This window comes from Manis pentadactyla, chromosome 15 (genome assembly GCF_030020395.1).
Source record: "Manis pentadactyla isolate mManPen7 chromosome 15, mManPen7.hap1, whole genome shotgun sequence".
In the NCBI taxonomy this organism is placed as follows: Eukaryota; Metazoa; Chordata; class Mammalia; order Pholidota; family Manidae; genus Manis; species Manis pentadactyla.
In genome coordinates this window covers 1,695,509-1,716,324 of record NC_080033.1, presented here as the reverse complement: position 1 = coordinate 1,716,324, position 20,816 = coordinate 1,695,509, and the positions used below count along the sequence as shown (strand labels likewise).

Below are 20,816 nucleotides of genomic sequence, written 5' to 3'. Positions count from 1 at the left end.
CGGTCTCCCAGGGCAGCCCAGGGCGGATGGACAGACAGACACAGAGGTGGGGGGGCTTCTGGGAAGGGCGTCCCAATCACCCGGCTGAGCTGAGGGTCTGGAGGACCTCGCCCTCTCTGCATAATGACCTTTTGTGGAGGGATTAATTTCCCCCGGGATCGGCTTGCCCTAAACCTGGATAATCCAGATTTGTGGTTTAATTCAGTGGCTGAGTATCTCACATAGCAAGAAGGGCGTGGGAGGCCAGCAGGGATGGGGTTGGGGGGGGGACTATATTTCCAGGAAATCAAGAAAACGCGGGTAAGCTGACTCTGATGCCTCTTTAATTAACCATTTCCAAGCCCTGTCTTAGCAAGACCCTTGTTTCTGGCCCGTGATCAACAAGCCTCTCCCTTAATGAAATGGAAGGGATTTGAAGCAGGAAGGGAGGAAGGTAGGCTGTGTGCTGAACTTTTGGACAGTTTGGTGGGTGAAAAGATTATTTTACCCAAGAGAAGGCAGGGGGGCAGCCTGGCAGGTCATGGGGCTTGAGGATTACATGGAGTCAAAAGACGTCCTTAAATGGTGGTATTTTGGGAGAGGCAGTGGGACCCCCGCACCCCTCATGTTCCCACACAGTCTCCCTTTCTTTTTCTAGTTCTAGAGCCGCACCTCCTCCTTCAATCCAGGCAAGGTGCGGCGCTCAGTCCGACCTCAGTCCATCCGCCCCCCCAGACACCCACCCTCCCGCTCTCCTTGAAGGGCCCCGGAGTTTGGGACCCCACCCCCACACGCGCGCTCCGTGGTGACCGGGTGCCGAGTGACCGGGGCTTCCGGGACCTCCTCAGCGAGACATCATCTTCACAAACTCTGCAAAGAGAGACCTTGGTGAGGCGCCTACTTGAGCAGTTGACAATACTTTTCTGGGCCCTTCCTTTGTGTCGGGAGCCTCGGACGGCCTTTGGGAAGGGCCTTGACTCGTCTACGCCACAGTTTGCATCTCCAGACTGGGAACCACAGGATTGCCACTTACCCTCTGTGGTTTTTTAGATGGTTAAACAATATAATGCTTATTAGACACATTAAGTTAAATAAATAAATAATTGAGAGTATCTTATTTCATGTCTCAATCAACCCTAGAGGGGTAAATAGCATTTTACCGATAAGCAAGCTGAGGCCAGTGAGGTGGACCAGCACGCCGGGGTCCCGCGGATGGTGCATTGGCCCTGGAGGGGTCAGCCGTGGAGGGGACACCGGCCGGCCTCCTCGGTCCGATGCCAGATGGACTTCCTGGCCCTGCCCAGGGCTCGGGGGGCAATCTATCCTTCCCTTGCTCGTCGCTGGCCTGCGGATCTGTCTCCTCAAAGATCCGTCTCCTACCTATTTCAGATCCTCACTGACACCCACCATGCACCTGAGCCTGGATGGACCCAGCAGGCATCCAGCCCACAGTTAGGGAGTTGCGGCCATGCAACAAACGTCTGCTAAGTTTCGGTATTGGGCATCACAGAGCTGGGGTGGTTCCGAGAAGGTCTCCAACTGCCTTCCAGGAAGTGACAGGGTGGGAGACAACTCCATAGCCAAGGTCCACAGTGCTCACTTCCTTTGGAGAGGAAGCGACAAGCCTCTGTAGGGCCTTCCAGCTGGAAGTAAAACACCCAGCTAGGGATGCAGAGAAGCTCGCTAGCAGAGGCCGCACTGGGGGACGGGGAGAAAGAGGCGCTGGTGGCACGGCAAAGGTGTGCTACATGGAAGGAGCCTGAAGGAGGGAACAGAAGTTGGAGAACACAGGGCAGGCACCATGCGTGCACCAGGGCATCAAAATTCAGAGAGTGGTTGTGGAAGATGAGGTGGGGTTGAATCACTTGAGTATCAGACTGAGAATTTGGGGGGTTTTATATAGGCAGCAGTTAGAGGCTGAGATTTTTGAACCAGAGTGTGTCATTAGAACCTGACGTGTCTTTATATGTCTCCCATAAAAATGATCTGCGCTCCCATCCACTCCTTTATCCAGTTGTTCAATGCACACGTGTTGGGCTCTGTGCTAGACACTGAAGATAGAGTGATGACAGATTGAGTTGGTGGCCTCAGAGGGGAGCAGGTAACAATCTATCATAAGTGATCATGATGTCACAGGTCAGTGTCACCGCAGAGGCGTGCGTGGGTGTTAGGGGATCACAGAAGGGCACGGCGAGCCAGGTGAGAGCATGGGGGCCCCTTCCAGGAGCATCACTCAGAGTTAGCCAGCAGAAAGGGGAAAGGGTGGTCCAGACAGGACAAATGATGTGCGCGATGACAGACTGGGGGCGCTGAGGGTGTGACTTCTTGCAGTTTTCTCCAAAATTTTGGGAGAAAGAAATGTCATCGCTTCTCCCACTTTCCAGGTGTGCAAACTGGCGCTTCAGGTGAGTAAGAGACAGGAGAGGGCCACGTGATTCCTAAGAAACGATCCTGAATTTGAACCCCGTGAATCTGACCTGTGTCCCACTTTCTGACTAGTCCCCTCTCCTTCTGATGGGACATTTTGTTCCCAGGACAAAGGCGCCGGTGAACAGGAAGGGGTGGGGGTGGCGGAAGGGAGCCCCACCTGAGCGTGGGAAGGGATGGGCCACTGGACCAGATGTTCCAAGGAGCAGCCAGGTGCAGACACAAGGCGGGCTGTGAGTCATGAGCGCTTAGAAGCAACGTGGGCAGAAAGGGCTGGAACAAACACTTCCAAAAACCTACTGCCCTGCCTCCCCCACACTCCAGACTCGATCTGGGGGAAGAGTGGGGGGGAATGCTGACTCGGAAGGCCCCCCAGGGGAGTGAGAGGTGGATCCCACAACGGCTGCGCCCACACAAGGTCACCTTCAAAGTCTACAGTTCCGTCTCCGTTGACATCGGCTTCCTGGACCACCTCGGAGATCTCCCGGGCGGTGAGCTGCTCTCCCAGGAGTCTCTGCATGGCCTGCTGCAGCTCTACCAAGGTGATCTCCCCGTCCCCGTTGGTGTCAAACTGAATGGGAGCAGAAGGGGCTCAGGTCAGCAGTGCCGCAGTGACAGTAGCAGCATTTACGGATCACTTGCTGTGAGTCAAGAATTCAGCTAAGAGCGTTTGCACATCATCCACTGGAATGTCAGCTCCTTGAAGGCAGCTGACTCTGGCTGTGTGGTTCACTGCTCCGCGCACGGTCCCCAAAACAGTATCTTCCACCCAGTAGACACTGGGTAAATGTTTGTTGAACTAACGAACCACCTCCGAACCTCTGCACTGTACACTCTCAGGCAACCTATCAGGACGTCTCCTAGGTTCTGTCTCCAAAATATATCCTTTGCTGGCCACGCTGATGCCTAACCTGGCTGAAGCCACAATCACCTCCTGCCTGGACTGTCACGGCAGCCACCTGCTTGGTCTGCTGACTTCCTCTCCCCTCATGATCCTCTACCGTCTGTTGTCCAGTTTAGGGCGGCCTCACACTCACGCTCGTTTCAAATATAAATCAGATCTTGTCACTCCCCTGCTGAAGATCCTCCTAAGCGGCTTCCTATTCCACTCCAGGGCACCGCTGCAGGACACACAGACTCCTTGGCGAAGGGGCCTTCGGTCTTGTTGATCTCCTGCTCCCCTCTCTCCAGCTCAAGCCTCTCCAAACTGCCAGGCTTCTCGCTCATCCTCAGGTATGCCTCCCTGCCTCGCAGCATTTGGACCTGCTGCCTTCCCAACCTGGACTATATATGACTCCATCAGAGCAGAACCATCTGGTAGAAATACAGCACGAGCCTCGGCAATTATAAGATTTTAATTTTCAATTAATTTTTAAAGTTCTAGCAGCCATGTTAAAAAAAAGTTTAAGGGACAAGTGCAATTAACTTTTAATAATTGTTTTTTCTTAACCCACTGTATCCCAAATACACGATTTCAGCATGTAATCAATTTAAAAATCATTAATGAGCTACGTTACATTCTTTTGCTGCACACAGGCTTTCATAAGACTCAGTGCACTACCTACGAAGTACTTTTAACATACTCATCACATAAGCACTCTTAAGCTAAGGATATTAAGTCTTAATCCAGGGTGCATTTTACACTTATGGCACTTCTCAGTTCAGACACTAAACGTTCTCAGCAATAATCTGTATTTCGATTTCATAAGAAGTATAGTTGAAAAGAGTCAAATATCCAAGTTTTTCCAAACAATTGTTTTCCAACAGTTGAATTGAGGATTCATATTTACATTTAAATGAACTGAATTTATATTCAATTGAATATAAGTGGAGATGAAGTAATTAACTGCAAAGAATCAAAATCAGATAAAATTAAAAATTCAGTGCCTCAGTCACACTCACTGTATTTCAAGGGCTCAGTGGCTACAAGTAGCCAATAGCTACCACTGTGGACAGAACATTTCCATGACCATAGGAAGTTCTATTGGATGGTCAGCTCACAATCTTTATATGAAGCTGGGAGAGGAAATCACACAGCTAGTAGGAGGCGATCTCTCTGGGATTTGGACCCCTGTTTGCCTGGCCCCAGAGTCTTTCCTTCAAACACTCTACTATTTTTTATTTTTGCCCCAGTGAGTTAAGAGCTCTCTGAGAAAAGCACCAGGGGAATGTAAGTGAATTTCAGCAAGTCCCTGACACTTCCCTGGTCTCATTTTTTAAGCATCTCTACAAGTGGGTTAAACCAGAGATTATTTCTTTGAGTTTCCTTCTAGGATCTCAAATTCTTGGATGCCTTCTTCCTATTATAGGCATGAACATTAGAGGTCCTAACATGAATCTGGAGAGTGCAGGATCTTGGATAAGATTTGCAATTTCCATGAGCCTGTTTCCTCATATGCATGGTTGACATCAATGCTTACTCCTATTGTATGTGTGAGGACTAAACAGATAAAATATGTAGAAGACCTTGTCCATTGCAAGTGAGTGGAATATGTTATTTTCCAACCCCAAATATCCCACCATAGTTAGAAAAAAAAAATTGGTTTAGGTAGGCTCTATCTGTGGTGGAAGATGAGTCGTAGGCCTCTGGGGTCTCCTTCAACTACCTCCAACATTTTGAAACTCTTTAACTCACTTCCTTGAAGGCATCTCTCATCTCCTGGACACCAATCATCCCAGCCGTTTCTGCAAGCAATTTGGGGGTCATCAGCTCCACAAAGTCGTCAAAGTCTACACGGCCACCCACTGAGGACAGAAGAGGCAGGTCTAGTGAGATTCCATATCCCCATCCCTCCATTACCTCACTTTACCTTTCAGCCTGTTCAAGAACTAAATCTTGTTCCAATCTCTTTGCCTTCTAAGAGCTTTCTCTCTCAGCCAACCCAAGCCCTCTAGTCCCCCTCATCTGAATGGGGTGGGCAGTGCGTGGCAGGGTGGAGATAGCTAACTGTCTGAGTGACCTTGAGCAGATCTCTTACTTGCTTCAGATCTATGTTCCCTGGTCTACAGATCTGTAGAAGGGACAATATGAATTAAAATGAGCACCAGATCTCTCCCAGATATGAATCCTGTCTTGTCCTTGAATTGTTTGCTCAGTAACATGCCCAGAAGCAAACCCAATGGCAATTTTATCCCAGCTTCCATCTCAAAATCAGCTCTGGTCTCCACCTAAAAATCCACCCTTTTTGCAACACCCTCTTCACCAACATTAGCTCAAACTCCAAATCAAATACAACTGCAATCTTACAACCTATGTTTAATAATCACTGACTGGAGGCTAAGCCTTTGCCTGCATTAGCACCTTTTACCCCTTCCTTCTCACAGTCTCACAAGGTAAGGAGTGATATCATCTCCACTTGGCAGATGGGAAAACTTGAGACTCAAGAGTAGGGGTTAACTTCATTTTTCAACGTGGCCAAAATCAGTAAATAATAAAACAGGGACTTGAAGCCAGATGTACTAAATACAGTCTGAACTGTTTCCCTCCAGACCTCCAGACCCTCCTACCCTCTTCCCTATCTCCAGTTCTACTCTCCTCCTCCATATCCTTCCCACCTCCACCCTTAGGCCTCCCCTAACTCATCACTCCCTGCCCCAAGCCTCACAGTTCATGCGGATTTGCTGGCCCAGTTCGGTCAGTTCCATCTCCGTGGGCATGTAACCCATTGTCCTCATGAGATTCCCCAAATCCTTACAAGAGATGAACCCATCTCTGTCTTTGTCGAACTCAAGAAATGCTTCCCGAAGCTCTGAAAGTTAAGAGAGAAGAACTCTGGGGGAATTTGAAACAGTCAATGGGGAAGAGGGCATTTTTTGAAACCATTAATGAGGCATCAACTTTTGGCTCTTCAAAGGAGAATACAGGTTTAAACATTTCAAAAAAGAGCAAAGTTTGGACTGCATTAGCAAGAGAAATGATTCCTGAGACCATTATGTGATAAGCACTGGTTTTTCAGATTTTGGGGTAAAGTTATGGGAAACCTCAAAACCACCAAAAGAAGAACCAACAATTTTTGATGCATCTTAAAAATTCATGTTGTCACTCTGGGGTCTCTGAGACATTTGGGGATGGGTATGCCTTCTAAATACTTTGGGAGGCGCCTACAGTGCCATGAGGAAGAGTTCCACAAAATCACTGTCGAGTGGAGAGAGGGATATAAAATATTCATGGGAAGGGTTTTACCCTGAAATGCACCAAGAAACAGCGGGATAGTGGGCGGGCGGAGGGTGGGGGCATCTGGAGGACAGCGTTACCTTCGATCTCATCTTGTCCCAGTGGTCGCTCCTAGAGAGGAATGCAGGCAGGGGAGAGGCGATTTGCAGGGGGGCGTTAGGGAGCCAGCATCCGCCTGTCCAAACAGGCCCCCTGATCCTCCCAAGCTAAGGGGCCCCTCTCCTTTTCCTCCTATCTCCTGACTCCCCTTCCACGGCTCTCTGCTTCCTGCCCTCTTCCTCTCTCGTTTCCTCTCTCCCAGCCTTGAAACTTGATCTCTCTCCCTCTGTCTTTCCCAAATAGACACCCACCCGAGAGGCCGCGGAATCCAGTCCTTTGCGCTCCAGATGAAGAAGGTGGGGCTTCGCACCCCAGCTAACACACTCAGAGCGCTGACTCCGTGCCCGGCTGCCCCGATGGTTTCATTTAAACCTCAGAACCACTCTATGAGGTAGAGCCAAAATATCATTCTCATCCCATTTAAGAGGAAGCCGAAGGACAGAGAGGTTAAGAACCTGTCTAAGGTCACACAGCTCCTAAGTGGCAGATCCCAAGGTTTGGAGATACAAAATCTCTCCCTCGAGGTCATGCAGCAAGTCCTGCGCAGTGAGCCCTGGGATTTGAATGCCTGGCTCCTGACGTCCAGGTCACAATTCCATCCACTACACCCAGTGATTCTTTTTCCACTATCCCTGCCCTTTCTCCCAAGGGTTGGAATCCCCTTGCGTGGGACTAGTGTTCATCCAGGCGGGACGATCACTGCCGGCACAACCAATTCCTAAAACCTTTAAGAATTCCCAATCACTGATCACACTACCCACTCCTGACATACCTGAGGGTCAGGCTTGGATACTCAGGAAATTCCACCAACCTCTTATATCTTTCACCCCCTCATCTCCCTTTTTCCTTGGAACCTTTCCTCACTTCTCTTATTACCTTTCCCCCCATAAATCCTCTATGATCTTAAAGCCTAGCAATTAAAAGCATCCCCACTGCAATCAAACAGGCCTGGCCCTGCCACTTTCTAATTGCATAAGCTTAAAGCAAGGGACTTCATGACTCAGAGCCTCAGTTTCCTCATCTGTGAAATGGGAATCAAAGTACTACAACCTTACTGATTGGTTCTGAGGACTAAATGACAGGAGGAACGCAAAGCCCTAGGCACAGGACTGGGCACACAGCAGTGACTCGCGAAGTGGCAGCTGTTATCACCAGCCGTGTCGTCACTGGGGGCGCCCACAGACAAGAATGACGATCACCAACGACGAAATCACCCCAGGTCCCCATTTATTTTTATTTCTCCTCTATCTCCCTTTTGCTTCTGACTTCTGATTTCACGCCCACCCATCTCACTGGCCGCGTCCCCAGAAGGCGCCCTGGGATTCTCCTACTTTCTCAGGTCACGCTGCCCCCCATCTTCCCTCTTGTCCCACTACGCCCATCCCGCCCCCTTTCCCCTGCCTCCCAGCTCCGTTTGCACTGCCCACCAGCCTTCCCCGTAATCCTCCGCCTCACCCGCTGTTTCTCAGCGATGCCTTTTCTCAAGAAGATGCAGGCGGGGCCCATGGGAAACTGCATGGAGGGGGCAGGGCAGGGGTCACCCGTCACCATCTCAGGTCGGCTCCCTCTCCTTCCCGGGTCCCTTGGAGGATCGGCCTCCTCCTCTCCTCTTAGCACTCTTCCGCCAACACTTCCTGCCTCTCTTGGCCTCTCCCTCGGTCCCTGTGTCTTACAGCTGTGACAGCTGGGTCGGAAATGCCTGCTCGGGTTGGGGAGGGATCAGAGCTCCCCATCTGGCTTGAGTGAGATGGATGGGGAGCTGGTCTCAGGCTCTGATCTTTTATCCCCAGAATGGAATTGGAAAGACAGTTTCAAAAATGGGGATTAGAGCAGAAGGCATGCATTCACGTGATGTTCCACAAGCATGCCGGCTGCTCACTCAAAGCCTGGCCTCTGCTGACCTTGGGGTGCGTGAAGATGGGCAGGACACGGCTTCTGGCCTCAAGAGCTCCTGAGGAAGTCAGGAACGTGTGCCAGCGAGCAGCACGCAAGGACTGACAACCTGACCTCAGGAAGCAGGCGTGCCGGGTGATTAGGAGGCTGCTATCTGCTCTTCCTCTGCTCATCCTTTCCTTCCTTTCTTCCTAATTCAGGGGGAAAGCAAGGTGGGATGTCGCGGCATGAGCAGAGGGAGGATTTCTTCCTGCAGGAACCACGTTGCCTGGGGTGGAGGTTTGCACTGAGCATGTCCACTCCCGGGGGCAGCACGGGGTGGGGCGCTGCAGCCAGATTGGGGCATGATGGGGGGATGGCAATGGAGGAGGGAGATTGGTTACACACAAGGCTTGCATGAAAGATAACGGTAAGCAGGTTTCCCACTGTTGGATTGGACTGGAATTTCAGGCACTGGTACGCGCAGATTCCAGTACACAGAGGGATATGAGCACAGACGTCACCGTAGGGACATCTGTGCGTATACTACGTCCTCTAGCTAAGAGGACACAGAAGCAGTGACAGCCTCACGTTAATGAACACCTCTAGCATCCAGATCTTGAGTTCTAAGAACCATTCTCCACTCAAAGTAACCAAGACACTAGGAGAAATGGCTGATTCCATGTCTGGAGCAGGACAAGTAGGAGACTAAATTATCTTGTGCCATAAAGCAAGAACATGCTCAGAGTTACGGGGACATGTCACAAGAACACAGAGGTCAGCTTGAAGAAGCTTCATTGGCCATATTAGGGGCAACATGAAAATCAAAATAAATAATAATAAACTGTATAGGAAACCAGGAGCTCATACAGATGTAAATGAAAAGATAGGTGGAAATTTTGGTAGCATTTATTTATATTGCTTAAAGTACCTCTACAAAATACTAACTCCAAAGGAGTGTCACTTTATAGTGAGGGACACCTGGCAGACACCACCTTAATCAAACTATCAAAATAAACACCAAAATAAATAAATAAATGAATGAATGAATAAACACCAGTAATGTGACAAATCAAAATGATGCATTTGGATTTGTCTGGAACTGTGAATTATTGCTCCTGCCAACCTCCGCTGCCCTCCTGCCCGCTTGGCCCAGAGCCCAAGCATCGCCTCTCCTGGATGGCTTCCATCAAGTTTTGGAAGAGGCAGCCTTCACCAGGGGGAAGGTGGTCTCTCCTGCTCCCCCATCTCCAGGCTCACCTCTTCGGTGTCTGCCTGCTCCTGCCAAGAGCATGGCTTCTCACTCCCAGACCTTACAGTCAGTCACCTGCCTGCCTGCAGGGTAAGGTTCCACCTCCTCTCGGGGGCACACAGGCTACAGGCACTGCAGTTAGTGGCTGCAAGGGCAGGGCCCCCTGCAGACTGCCCGGTCCAACACTGGCCTTCTGTGTCCTAGGTAGTGGACCAGGGAAAGTAACTTCCATCCCATGCCTGTGTCATCTGTTAAATGGGGATAATAAAACACTTACCTGGTGGGGCTGCTCCGAGGGTCACTGGTGACCGAGGACATCCCTCCCTGCCCAGGAGGAAGACTGTGTCCTTGGCCTGGCTTTCCTCAGGAAGACCAGGTTCTACGCCTAAAAGAACACAGGGGCCACGGGCCAGACACAGGGATCCCCAGACATACAATATTTACCTAATCAAATACTGCTTTGCTTCAAACGTTTTATTTGAACTTGAAAAATATGGATGCACATTAATTCCCCAGTCTTTCAAAGTAGATTTTGGGAAACAAAAACCATTTTCACAGTGGTGTAATCACACTGGGATTTGGTTAGTTATTCCCCCACCCCCATGACAAGAAGCCAAGTTAGGCGGCTGTTGCCCTTGGTTCACCGGTTGGCAGCTGTCAGGGCTCTCTGCTCTGTGACTCTCCTGGCTTATTCTTCATGATCACAATGTGGCACCCCCAGCTCCAGCCATCATATCCAGAGTCAACACAGAAAGAAAATAAGGGCTGCCACAACCAGGTCTCCTTTTTGATCATGAAAAATAGCACCAACTATACAGTCAGGACATTGTGCCGGGAGCTGGGGATATGAGGATGAAAAAACAGAACTTTGCCGAGGGTTCTGAGGCTGGGCCTGGTCACCCGTTTGTGGGTGGCAGAGCTGGGAGTCTCATACAAGTCACTGCGTGTCTCCCGAGGAGGTGGGGCCCATGTCTGGAAGGTGTGGGGCCTAGAGGTAGACTGCTGAGTCTGCCCCGGTGGTGGGACCCCGGCTGCGGCCCTGGATAAGCCACTTCCCTCGCAGTGCTTCTCTGTCCCCAGCCGTAAGCCCGCACTCTCAACAGTGCCCGCCCAGGACTGCTGGGCGCTGAACGTGTTTACATACAGAGGTTAGACTGCCACTGTCCAATTCAAGAGCCACTAGCCAAATGTGGCTATTTAAATGAAAATTCATTAAAATAAAATACTCCAGTCCTCATCTGCACCGGCCACATTTCAAGTGCTCGGCAGCTGCACGTGGCTGGAGGCTGCAGTAAGTCAGTGTGGATGTAGAACACTTCTATTGTGCAGCAAGTTCTATGGGAAGGCGCTAGCTTACACGACCTAAGGATGAGCTATTAGATCTGCAACCCCAGAGCCTAGCACAGACCTCAGCACAAGAATAGGTGTTCAATAATTATTTATTGAAAAAAAGACCAAATCAATCCCAAAGCCCAGCGTGAACTGTGCCCCCTGCCACACACACCCGACTCTCAAAACCCACATAAATTGCAACACCAGACATACTGAACAGCGGAAGTGATGTCCCCAGGTCCCCTCCACCTTGGCACCCGCCTGCGCCCCACCCCTGGGAGGGCAGGAGCCTAGTAGAAATCTTCCAGGTCAGAGTCTAAGTCTGTGTCCTGCTGGTTCTGAATCTGACTTTGCCTCCTGTACAGACAAGCCACCTGAGGAGAGAGGTGGAGGCGGTTGGCTCAGAGGCCCCGGGGCCAGAGTCTACGATGGGGCACCCGCCCCTCTTCCGAGGTCCTCACCTGGGCACTGGTGGTGGCATCCTCCGGCCACTTGTCTTCCCGGACGCGCATAAACCGCGGGAAGCGAAGGGAGATGCCCTTCTCACCGTCGACCTGGGGAGGCACGGGCCGTGATGGAAAGCCTTCCGAGGCCCAGCCCACGGCAACCCCTTAGTCCAAAGTCTGGTCCGGCCCCCTGCACCTCTGCCTGTTTCCTGATCCACACCACGGGGCTAAGAAAGGGTTGTAAGGGTTAAATGAGGTCATCAGGAGCCAAGGATGTCCCTGGTACGTGACAGAAACGCCAGCTGCTATTTACGCCGCTCCTACTACGAGTGCCGAGAGGCAGAACAGCCCAGGGTCAGGGTGTGGATGCCAGAACCAGAGCACAGAGTCAGGTCCCAGCTCCCTGTCTCTGGAGGAGTGTGACCCTGGGCCAGTTACCTAAGCCCCCTGGGGCTCACTTTGCCATCCGTAAAATGGGGGTGTCAGTGTTGGGGGGATGAGTGTATGCAAGCTATGTGCTCATCACAAAATGCCCGCTTCCCATGCTTGCTAAACGCTGTTCCCACCACTTGGCACCAGGGGACTCTGAGTTTCTAAGTGTGACATGAGTAAGAAATTTCAAAAAAAAAGTTAGATAAAAAATACAAGTTCTGCCTTAAAGTGGAAGTCCGCTTCTAATCAGAAAAGCATGTGCTAGAGTTGGAAGGATCAGAAGAAATGGCAAAGGAAGCACAATTTGAAGACTTCCGGTCTGCTGCCCAGTCCTGGTCGTGGGTGGTATCTTCCCTGGGACGTGTTATCTGGTGCTGAGGACCGAACCACCAGCAAGAGAAATTAGCCAAGAAATTTTAAAACTTGGTAGCATGGAGATTAATTACAGTTGAGAGAAATGCCAGAGTTGATGTAAATGCCCGGCAGCAAGAGTCCTAAAGGTTTACTTAAAAGAACTGTTTGCAAAAATTATCTGAGATGCATGTGGGATTATATGAAAGGAAAAATATCAGTTTTCTCTCTACTCCTGTGAAATTTATTTAAAAAAAAAAAAGACTTTGACCCTATTATCTGACACTCAAATGAAATGCAAGCTCAAGTTTTCCTGATCACCCAGGAAGCGCAGACTGGGCTCCAAGACCCCCTCCACACCCTCCCGCCTGGAACCCCTTAGGCCTCTCCCAGGTCCTCGGTACTCACCAGGCCACGGGCAGCGGGGTAGATCGGGGAGAGAGAGAGGTCGGCACACTTCACCTCCCACACGGCGCTGGGGTCCAGCCAGTGGTCAGGGGCCACCACACCTTCGGCCCGGACATAGGGGCGTGGGGTGGGCAGCACCAGGGCCTGCAGCCAGTGGTGGGATAAGGAAGAGAGGGTCTCACATCTCAAGTCGAGGCCAAGAGTTGGGGGCTTGGGGAGTGAGGAAAATGGGGAGAGGAGACAGACACATAGACACCCCTTAAAGTAAAAAGTTGGGGGTGGCGGGTGAGGGGAAGTGGGAAAAGGAAAGAAATGAAAGGCAGAGACAACAGGCAGGGAGAGAGAACCAAAGAATGACACAGAGACAGACAGGACTGGAAACACCAACACACAGGAAATACAGTCACAGCCCCGGCGCCTGTGACTACGACGGCCAACTGCCCACCGCTCGGGGCTCCACTAGGCCTGCAAGGATAATGCAGGGGACCTGGCACCACCACCCTGCCCTGTGCCCTGCCCCTGCTCCCTGTGCCCTCACAGCTGAGGAGACGGGGCTCGCGGATCAGCGCCACCGGCCTGTGGGCAGCAGAACTGGGACTTGAACCTTGACGTGCTGGGCTCCAAAGCCGACTCTGCTGCCCGCGGGCCCCACTGCATCCTGAGGCGCAAGACGGCGGAGACCGAGAGGCTCCCCCCGACAGAGCGGGGGAGGCCGCCAGCTCACCTGGAGGCTCTGGTGATGCTCCTCCAGCTGCTCGTCGCTGAAGCCAGTCCCAAGCTGTGGGCGGGGTGGGGAGGTGAGAGGCGCGGCCAGGCCGCCCCTCCCCTGCCACGGAGCACCCGGCCTGTGCACACTGGAGGCCCCCCGCCAGCTGCAGCCTAAGCAGGACCCACGGAAGCCGCAGAGGAAGGGCTGGGGCGCTGAGGGTCTGCCGGCCCTCCACAGAGCCAGACAGGGAACAGCTCCCCCTGCCGTACTCCCAACGGCCCCCCACGACCCCCCGCTCCTCCGACTTCCCTCTCCGAGGCCCAGGAAGTCGCTCCCTCGGGCTCCCCCATAAGCCCACCTCCCCGAAACTGGCTGTCACCTCCAATCTTAACATTGCCAAGTGTTCTTTCACCTACCAAACAGGCAAGGCTCCAAGAGCACTCACCGCCAGCGAGCGGAGCAAGATGGACACCTTCAAACTACTGACAGAAAATTCCAACTGGAAAGCCCTTGTGTACTGAGAACCTTAAAGAGTCTCTCACCTGTCCCAGCAATGGCTCTTCAGACAACCAATCTAAATAAATAACGTCACATGGTGACAGCTGGGGCCCAGAGATACTTGTGAACTGTGACATCACTTCTACCGCCGACTGTGTGGGTTAACGTATGTGCGGTGCTGACTTACGCGTAAGACCAATGCTGGCAACACCACCCGCACACGGAGCTGGTGCAGGAAAATGAGACGTGTCTACCTGAACTCTTACGCAAGCATTCAAGTCATGTTTATAAAAGTCCCAAACGGCAAGTGAAAACGCTCTAACATTTCCTCTCACTGTACTACTTAAACGCATCTGACAGCATTTAAAATAACAGTATTTTACAGGGCAAAAAAATATATAAGGCAAAAAGCAGAAAATTACTCATAGAGAAGGACTGTACTTTTGTAAAAATATAAATAAAGCATTTCCTCAAATGTTACCAGTGGATCAACTATATGTGCAGCTTTAAACAAAAACCACTACATTTCCCAAGATCCTGTGCAGATGGGGGTGGGCCACGGAGCAAAGTTCTGACCAATGCAACTTAGGCAGAAGGTGCTCACTGGCTGAGACTGCCTCAGGTGTCATGCCCCTCGGCCCATGAGCTTTCCTCCTTCCTGCTGCTTGGAGCATGCATGGCCAAGTAACTGGATCTCCAGCAGGCACACTGTGAAGATGAGGCCAGAAGCACACGACAAGAATTACTATAGGGAAAGAGAGAAGCCTGGGTCCCTAATGACATCAGAGAGCTGTGTGCTGCCCTCCAGACTTCTCATACATGAGAGAAAAATGTATCCTCCTGCTTAAGTCACTATTATCTGCAGCTAAAATTAATTCCAAACTGAAACTGCTTCCTTCATCTTTCTATACGACTCCACTTTTCTATATGAAGCTAAAGTTACAGGATCAAAAAGTAAATAAGAACTAGGAAAAACAATCCCTCACAGGGAAGATGCAAAAGCCTCCTGGCCCAGGCCCTCCCCGGGCTGCGCCGGGTCTCCCTCCCTCTTGCTTCTGCAGTCAGCCCCAGCTCCCGGCACCTTGCATATGGCCTGCAGCTCCTCACTCTCCTCATCGTAGGAGGCCAGCAGGAAGCCCCCATAGCGGCCGGCCCGCTTCCCCCGGCCCAGGTAGGCGCCGATGACCACGAGGTCCAGGGTGTCACCCACACCGTCGAGATAGTCCTTCTTCAGCTGGGAGGAGGAGAGGCAGGTGAGGGGCCGCTGGTGCAGGCCTCATTAACGGAGGCTAATCGGGGGGCAGAGCAGGGACTCGGGTGAGTCTGAGAACACCCACAAAGAATTCTGAGGATGGCCAGGCAGGGAGACTAGACCCAGGATGGGCCTCTAGGCATAAAAAGCAAATGGAAAGAGGCGACTGCAATGGGAGGGGCAGGAGGGATCGGAGGATGGGCCGGACAGGGTCGTCCTGGATTCCCCCTTCCCCTGGCATGGAGAGCCAGTCCACTCACTCCCTCACAGAGAACATTCATCCAGAAACATTAACCAAGGGGCCAAGTGCCAGCCAGCTCAGCCTTGGGGACACAACAGTGGCAATCTCCTGAGACAGGAAAGGTCTGGGCCGTCACAGCTGCTTACTGTCTGGGGCAGACAGACCACGGACACATACACGGCGAAATCCAGGTCGTAGGCCCAGATGGCTCAATTCCAAGACCTCCTGCTTTGGGCCTCCTGCCTTCACTTGCTGCCCCCTCTTCACTGCCCACTGCCCAGCTGCCCGCACTTCTGCCCAGCACCCCCGCTACCTGCGCACCATCCACAGAGGACCTGTGCAAATGATAACCAGATCATGGGACTTACTGCTTAAAATCTCCACTGGCTTCCCAAAACACTCAGAGGAAAACCCAATTTTATTTTACCATGGCCCCCAAAGAACTGTGATCTGGGGCTTTCTCTCCACCCTGACCTCACCTCACACTGCCATCACTTTGCTCCCTGCACACCCAAGTGTCTTCCTACCTCAGGGCCTTTGCACTTGCCCCACCGAGAGGCTGTGCCCCAGACTTCACGTGGCCAACCCCTTCCTGTCAATCATGTCTCAACCCAAATGTCACCTCTGGAGAGGCTTCTGCCAATCACCCAGAGCACTGCCAGCCCCTGGTGCTTCCTTGGGTGCTCTTCCCTCCTGACTTGGCTCGTGCTGCCTGTGCCTCACCTGGCATGGAAGGCCAGCTCCGGGACAACAGAGGCCTCACCCACCTTTCCAGCCTGTCTTTACTGCGCTCAGCCAGGTGGCTCTCAACCACCTCTTGGTGGACTTGCTAACAAGGACTTGTAGAGGGACACCTTTGCAACAGAGGCAGGAGGGACAGAGAAAGGGCTCCTGAGCTCAAACAGTGGGGGTGGGGAGACTGGCAGTGGACCGCCCGGGGGGACGGGAGGGTTCCCAGACCCAGGGCTCTAGTGGGAGGCTGGGTGGGGAGTGGGCACCTTGAGCCAGTTGTGCGATCTCTTGGCGATCTCATACGTGGCATCGACGTCCAGGGTCTTCACCATCAGCCCCTCGCAGGAGTCTGAAGGAGACACAGGCGCAGCCCTTGGGATGCCCGGCTGTGCTCAGCAGCCTGCTCACATGGTCCGGGCGGCCCGGGCCAGGGCGGGAGCAGGGCAGGAGGCAGGGAGGCCACAGACATTGGCGGAGAGGCAGTGGGTGCCCTCACCTTTCACCGACTGCTCCAAGAACTCTGCAATCTGGTCCATGTCCTTGGTGTCCAGGGAGGTGGCGAAGACAAACTCGCCCTCCGTCTCCACAAAGTTCTCCCGGAGCAGCTGCCTGCGCCGGGACAGGGGCTCACGTACCAGGGACTGAGGGCGCGGGGAGAGGAAGGGACGTCATTGTGCAAACAAAGAGAAACAGGAAGCACGTGGGTCACAGGTCACACAGAGCTTACAGCTTATAGAAAGCCTTGAGGGGAAGAACCAGGCTGAAGCAGAGTTCTGAGAATGTAAAGTACCAGCTTATTCAGTAGCGAGGGGGCTGGAGACAATCAGAATCCAGTGACATCGGGGGAAGGGAAGGGGAGTCGCGGCCCTGCTGGAACTTGAATGCCCTTGTCATTGCGACTAGGGCTCCTTTTCTTAATGACTGGTTTGAGTAAAGGCAAAAGAGAGCCAATAACTATAGGGTCATAGAACATAAATACGTTTCTAAGAGGATATTTTCTATTTCAATCCACAGATCAGCAACCTTTTTCTAGAAAGAACCAGACAGTAAATATTCTCAGCTATGTGGGCCACTTGGTCTTTGTTGAGACTGCTCATCTCTGCGGTTGCAGGACAGGAGCAACCAGATGACGAAGCCAATGGGTATGGCTGTGATCCAATTAAGCTTTCTATACAAAGCCAGGCGGGGGGACAGATCGAGTCACAGGCCCTCATGGGCTGAGCGCTGAGTCAGACGGAATGAATTCGTGGGAAAGCGCTGCTTGTTACACCATACAACGAACTCAGCGATCCTGTGGACATTAACCCGCTCTTTCTGATCTTATTAGCCTTGACCGAAGTGACCTTTCATGTGCTCTAAGTTCTCCTGATGGTCAGGCAGAGCCCTGCTGGAAACCGCTTGAGAAGATGCAAAGCTGACTTTGGCAGGAAGCCTTCTAGCAAACCATCCAGCAGGCAGGGCAGGGGGGTGGGACAGACGGAGGAGCTGAGGAAAGGAGGACGCTTTCGCGACAAAATGTTTTCGGGACAATTTTACAGTTCACTGTTGATGGAAAAAGCCTGCATGTCCATTTAAATGGAGGGCAAGTAGTGCAAGTAGTTTAAAATCATTACAGTGAAGGAACCGGTATGAGGAATGCCTGCAGCGCAACCAGGGAGGGGCGAGAGCTACGCTGCACACAGACGGGGACCGAGCGGATAACGGGAAAAGGACGCAAAGTGGAGGAAGCCAGGTTCAGTCCATAAACAGCATATTGAGACAACTACTTGTCATCTGTTACACAGAGTCGGACTGCCCACCTCCTGACTGACACATACACCTGGTCAGATTCCAACTGGCGTACAAGTTTCAAAGTAAAACACACAATTATAGATTCTAGAAGAAAAGCTAAGTGAACATTTGTTTTAAGAAGGGATGACCTTTTTTTTCTCTTTACTCTTGGGGCCAAAAATTAAGGGAGGGAGAAATGATATATCTGACTACATAAAAAACAACTGGAAACAAGTTCTATGCAGCAAAAAAGACCACCCACAAAGTTTAAAGGCAAACACCAAAGAAGAAACATTCAAAACGCTCACAACACAAAGGGCCCAGCACAGCAGAGACAATCCAAACACAAAGACAAAGCACCTAATACTTGATGTCCCCCCGCCCCCTCACCCCCAAAATCATGAACTGTCTCGGTCTCCCCATAATTATGCTTTGAGACTAAGTGCTGCTTTTCATTTGCATCATAAGGTGGGTGGTTTAGGTACTGGGCGCCTTTCAGCATGAGGACCTGGCTTCGTCTGTCCCGGCAAAGTGCCAATCAGCGTCCTAGAGAAGGAACTTTTCGGATGGGAAAGACACTAGTGAGAGTCCAGCACACAGCCAGTCACGAGTGGGCAAGTCACAGGACAAACACGGGGGGCCCACAAGTCTGGAGACACACTTCATTATGGAGTGTTAAGGGCAGATGTCACTGTCCAGCTACCAGATCGCCAAAGACTAATTATCCGGGTGACGATGGGAATGGCAGCTGATTTTACAGCACACTTCTGCGTGCCAGCCACTGCGCTCCATGCCCATGTCCTGCCGGGTAACAGACAGAGCAGGTGCTACTCTCAGCTCCAGTACAAATAAGGAAACTGAGACTCAGAGAGGTTGAGTCCCTCCTCTGCACCGCACAGCCAGGGAGAGAGACCTGGAGTACGAACGCAGGCAGCCGGGCTCCAAGACCCTTGGCTCACACCCTGGAGCAGCAGCTCTCAACCTTCCCAGTCTTGGGAGCTCTTCACACTCCTGACATGCACTGAGGACTCACTCCGCAGAGCTTGTGCATGTGGGTGACATTTCTCGGTAGTCACCATATTTGTGATATGTTAATTGTTGTAACACACAATACTACATTAAAAAGGAGAAATCTTAAAAACACTTATATTAGTTCACTTAAAAATAGAAAATCCAGTATGTTAACCCAACAACATATTTCTATGAAACAGCACTGTATTTTTTAAACAGTACAGGAGAGGAAGGGCATTTTGCATTTTTGTTAATTCTTTAATGTCCAGCTTAGCAGAGGCAGGATTCATATCTGCCTCTGCAGACAGATGGCTGCAGTGTGCAGTTCTGGCTGCAATACATGAAGAAAATCCACCTCACAGAGGCGGAGCTGGGAAAGAAAGGGCTTCACAGACCGGCTCCACCAAAAGGGTCTTGGGAGCTATAGTGGTCCTCTGCACACTTTGGGAACTGCCGCCGAGTGTGCCCTCCCAGCTCAGGGACGTGCAAGTCTGAAATGCAACTCAGTCCGCTGGTTCCCCGGCTCACACACCCCCCATCATCTCTTAGCTGCACCCTGACGTGATGCTGGACTCACCTCTCCATTGAGGTAGATGAGGTCGAAGGCGTACAGGCACACCTGCACCTGGATCTCTGCTGCGTCCACCTCCTGGGTTGAGGGAGAGTGGAGACCAGGAGTGGGGCAAGGTGAGACCGAAACCAGCGTGCCTGCCTGCCTGGGTCCCCTCCCATCGGCCGGAGGCAGACCCGGCCCCCACCTTCCACTCTCCCCTTCTCCCCAGCTAACAGGTGGCACACCTGGGAGGGCAGTAATGCTGCCGGCCCCAGGCACTGATCCCTAATGCAACGGCGGCTCTCAGCTAACCCCAACGTCATTCCCTTTCACTGGATTTGCTCTCCCAGCCTCCCTTACAGCTAATGGTGGTGACAAGATACAATTCTGACCAATGAAAAGTAGTTTGCTGGGTTCCAGGTTGTGGGGGCCTCTGGAACAGACCTGCTTTCTTAATAAAACAAAGAGGTAGGAAATAAGCCCTCCCCCCCCCCACTTCCATTTGCCTATGTGGCATACTGGGATGAGAATGCGATGGCTGGGGCTGGGGCAGCCATATTGCAAAAGGCTGAAAGAAGTGCATCCTGACTGACCGGGTTCTTCTGGGGACTGGGCAGGACTGGGAGGACAGTGAGGCAGTATGGGACCCTGGCAGGTGGCGGGGGGGCTGTCACCTTGCGTTTACGGGTGGTGAGCACTTGGAATGGCTGGATCTGCTTCTTTTCCTGGTCCCAAGCCACGGCTTCAGAGTCCAGGATGAAGGATGTGACCGAAGGGAGTTTAATCTGAAAGATGAACAGGGAGACCCAGTGTGGGTGAGAAGCGGGGTACGAGGCCAAAAGACAAGACACAGGAGCAAATTTCCTTTTCCTTTCTCAGCTCTCAAGATCCACGGGCAAACTGATGCCAGCCTCGAAGAGACACGCAGGAGCACAGATCCACTTCTCCCTCTCCCCACTGACGGGGAAAACTAACTCTTCTGAGGACTTACTATTTAGTCCCACAAGCTGAAACTCCAGCAGCCTCCGTCATCTCCCTCTTCACACTCAATTCCCCAGGAGACTTGCCTGCCTCCCCCCTGCAATCCCCGAGACAGCACTGGGCCCCGTCCAGCCTAGGCCGCATCATCCTGTAGGCCCCCCTCTTGCACTGACCGGTCAAGCCCACTCTCCTCACACTGGTCAGCGTGCCCCTGGCAGACCCCCATCTATCACAGGGCATCCCCGCTAAAACCAGCGTGCGGCACAGCTCCCAAAGTTGCGGGGGTCTGCCTGGTCA

General features: G+C 52.1%; 2 protein-coding genes across 6 annotated transcripts in view; both read right to left on the bottom strand.

Annotated features, from left to right (window-relative positions):
- Positions 1–312: 312 nt before the first annotated feature.
- CABP5 (calcium binding protein 5) lies at positions 313–8,348 on the bottom strand. The gene is made up of 6 exons (XM_036885450.2): positions 8,135–8,348; positions 6,661–6,691; positions 6,012–6,155; positions 5,042–5,151; positions 2,830–2,977; positions 313–849 (listed from the first exon to the last, which is right to left on the bottom strand). Exons 1-6 carry the CDS (start codon positions 8,228–8,230, stop codon positions 824–826), a joined length of 555 nt encoding a protein of 184 aa, XP_036741345.1. The 5' UTR covers positions 8,231–8,348; the 3' UTR covers positions 313–823.
- A 2,876-nt stretch (positions 8,349–11,224) lies between these two features.
- The window catches only part of LIG1 (DNA ligase 1), a 39,065-nt gene continuing 29,473 nt past the window's right edge, over positions 11,225–20,816 (bottom strand). For all 5 annotated transcript variants that reach the window (XM_057493354.1, XM_036885446.2, XM_057493356.1 and 2 more), the window contains exons 20-28: positions 20,213–20,323; positions 19,563–19,634; positions 16,701–16,845; positions 16,471–16,553; positions 15,061–15,213; positions 13,497–13,550; positions 12,773–12,916; positions 11,597–11,689; positions 11,225–11,509 (exon numbers count right to left, since the gene is read on the bottom strand). In XM_057493354.1, coding sequence (XP_057349337.1) covers positions 11,426–11,509; positions 11,597–11,689; positions 12,773–12,916; positions 13,497–13,550; positions 15,061–15,213; positions 16,471–16,553; positions 16,701–16,845; positions 19,563–19,634; positions 20,213–20,323 — 939 coding nt within the window. In that variant the 3' untranslated portion in view covers positions 11,225–11,425. The remainder of the gene's footprint in view (positions 11,510–11,596; positions 11,690–12,772; positions 12,917–13,496; positions 13,551–15,060; positions 15,214–16,470; positions 16,554–16,700; positions 16,846–19,562; positions 19,635–20,212; positions 20,324–20,816) is intronic.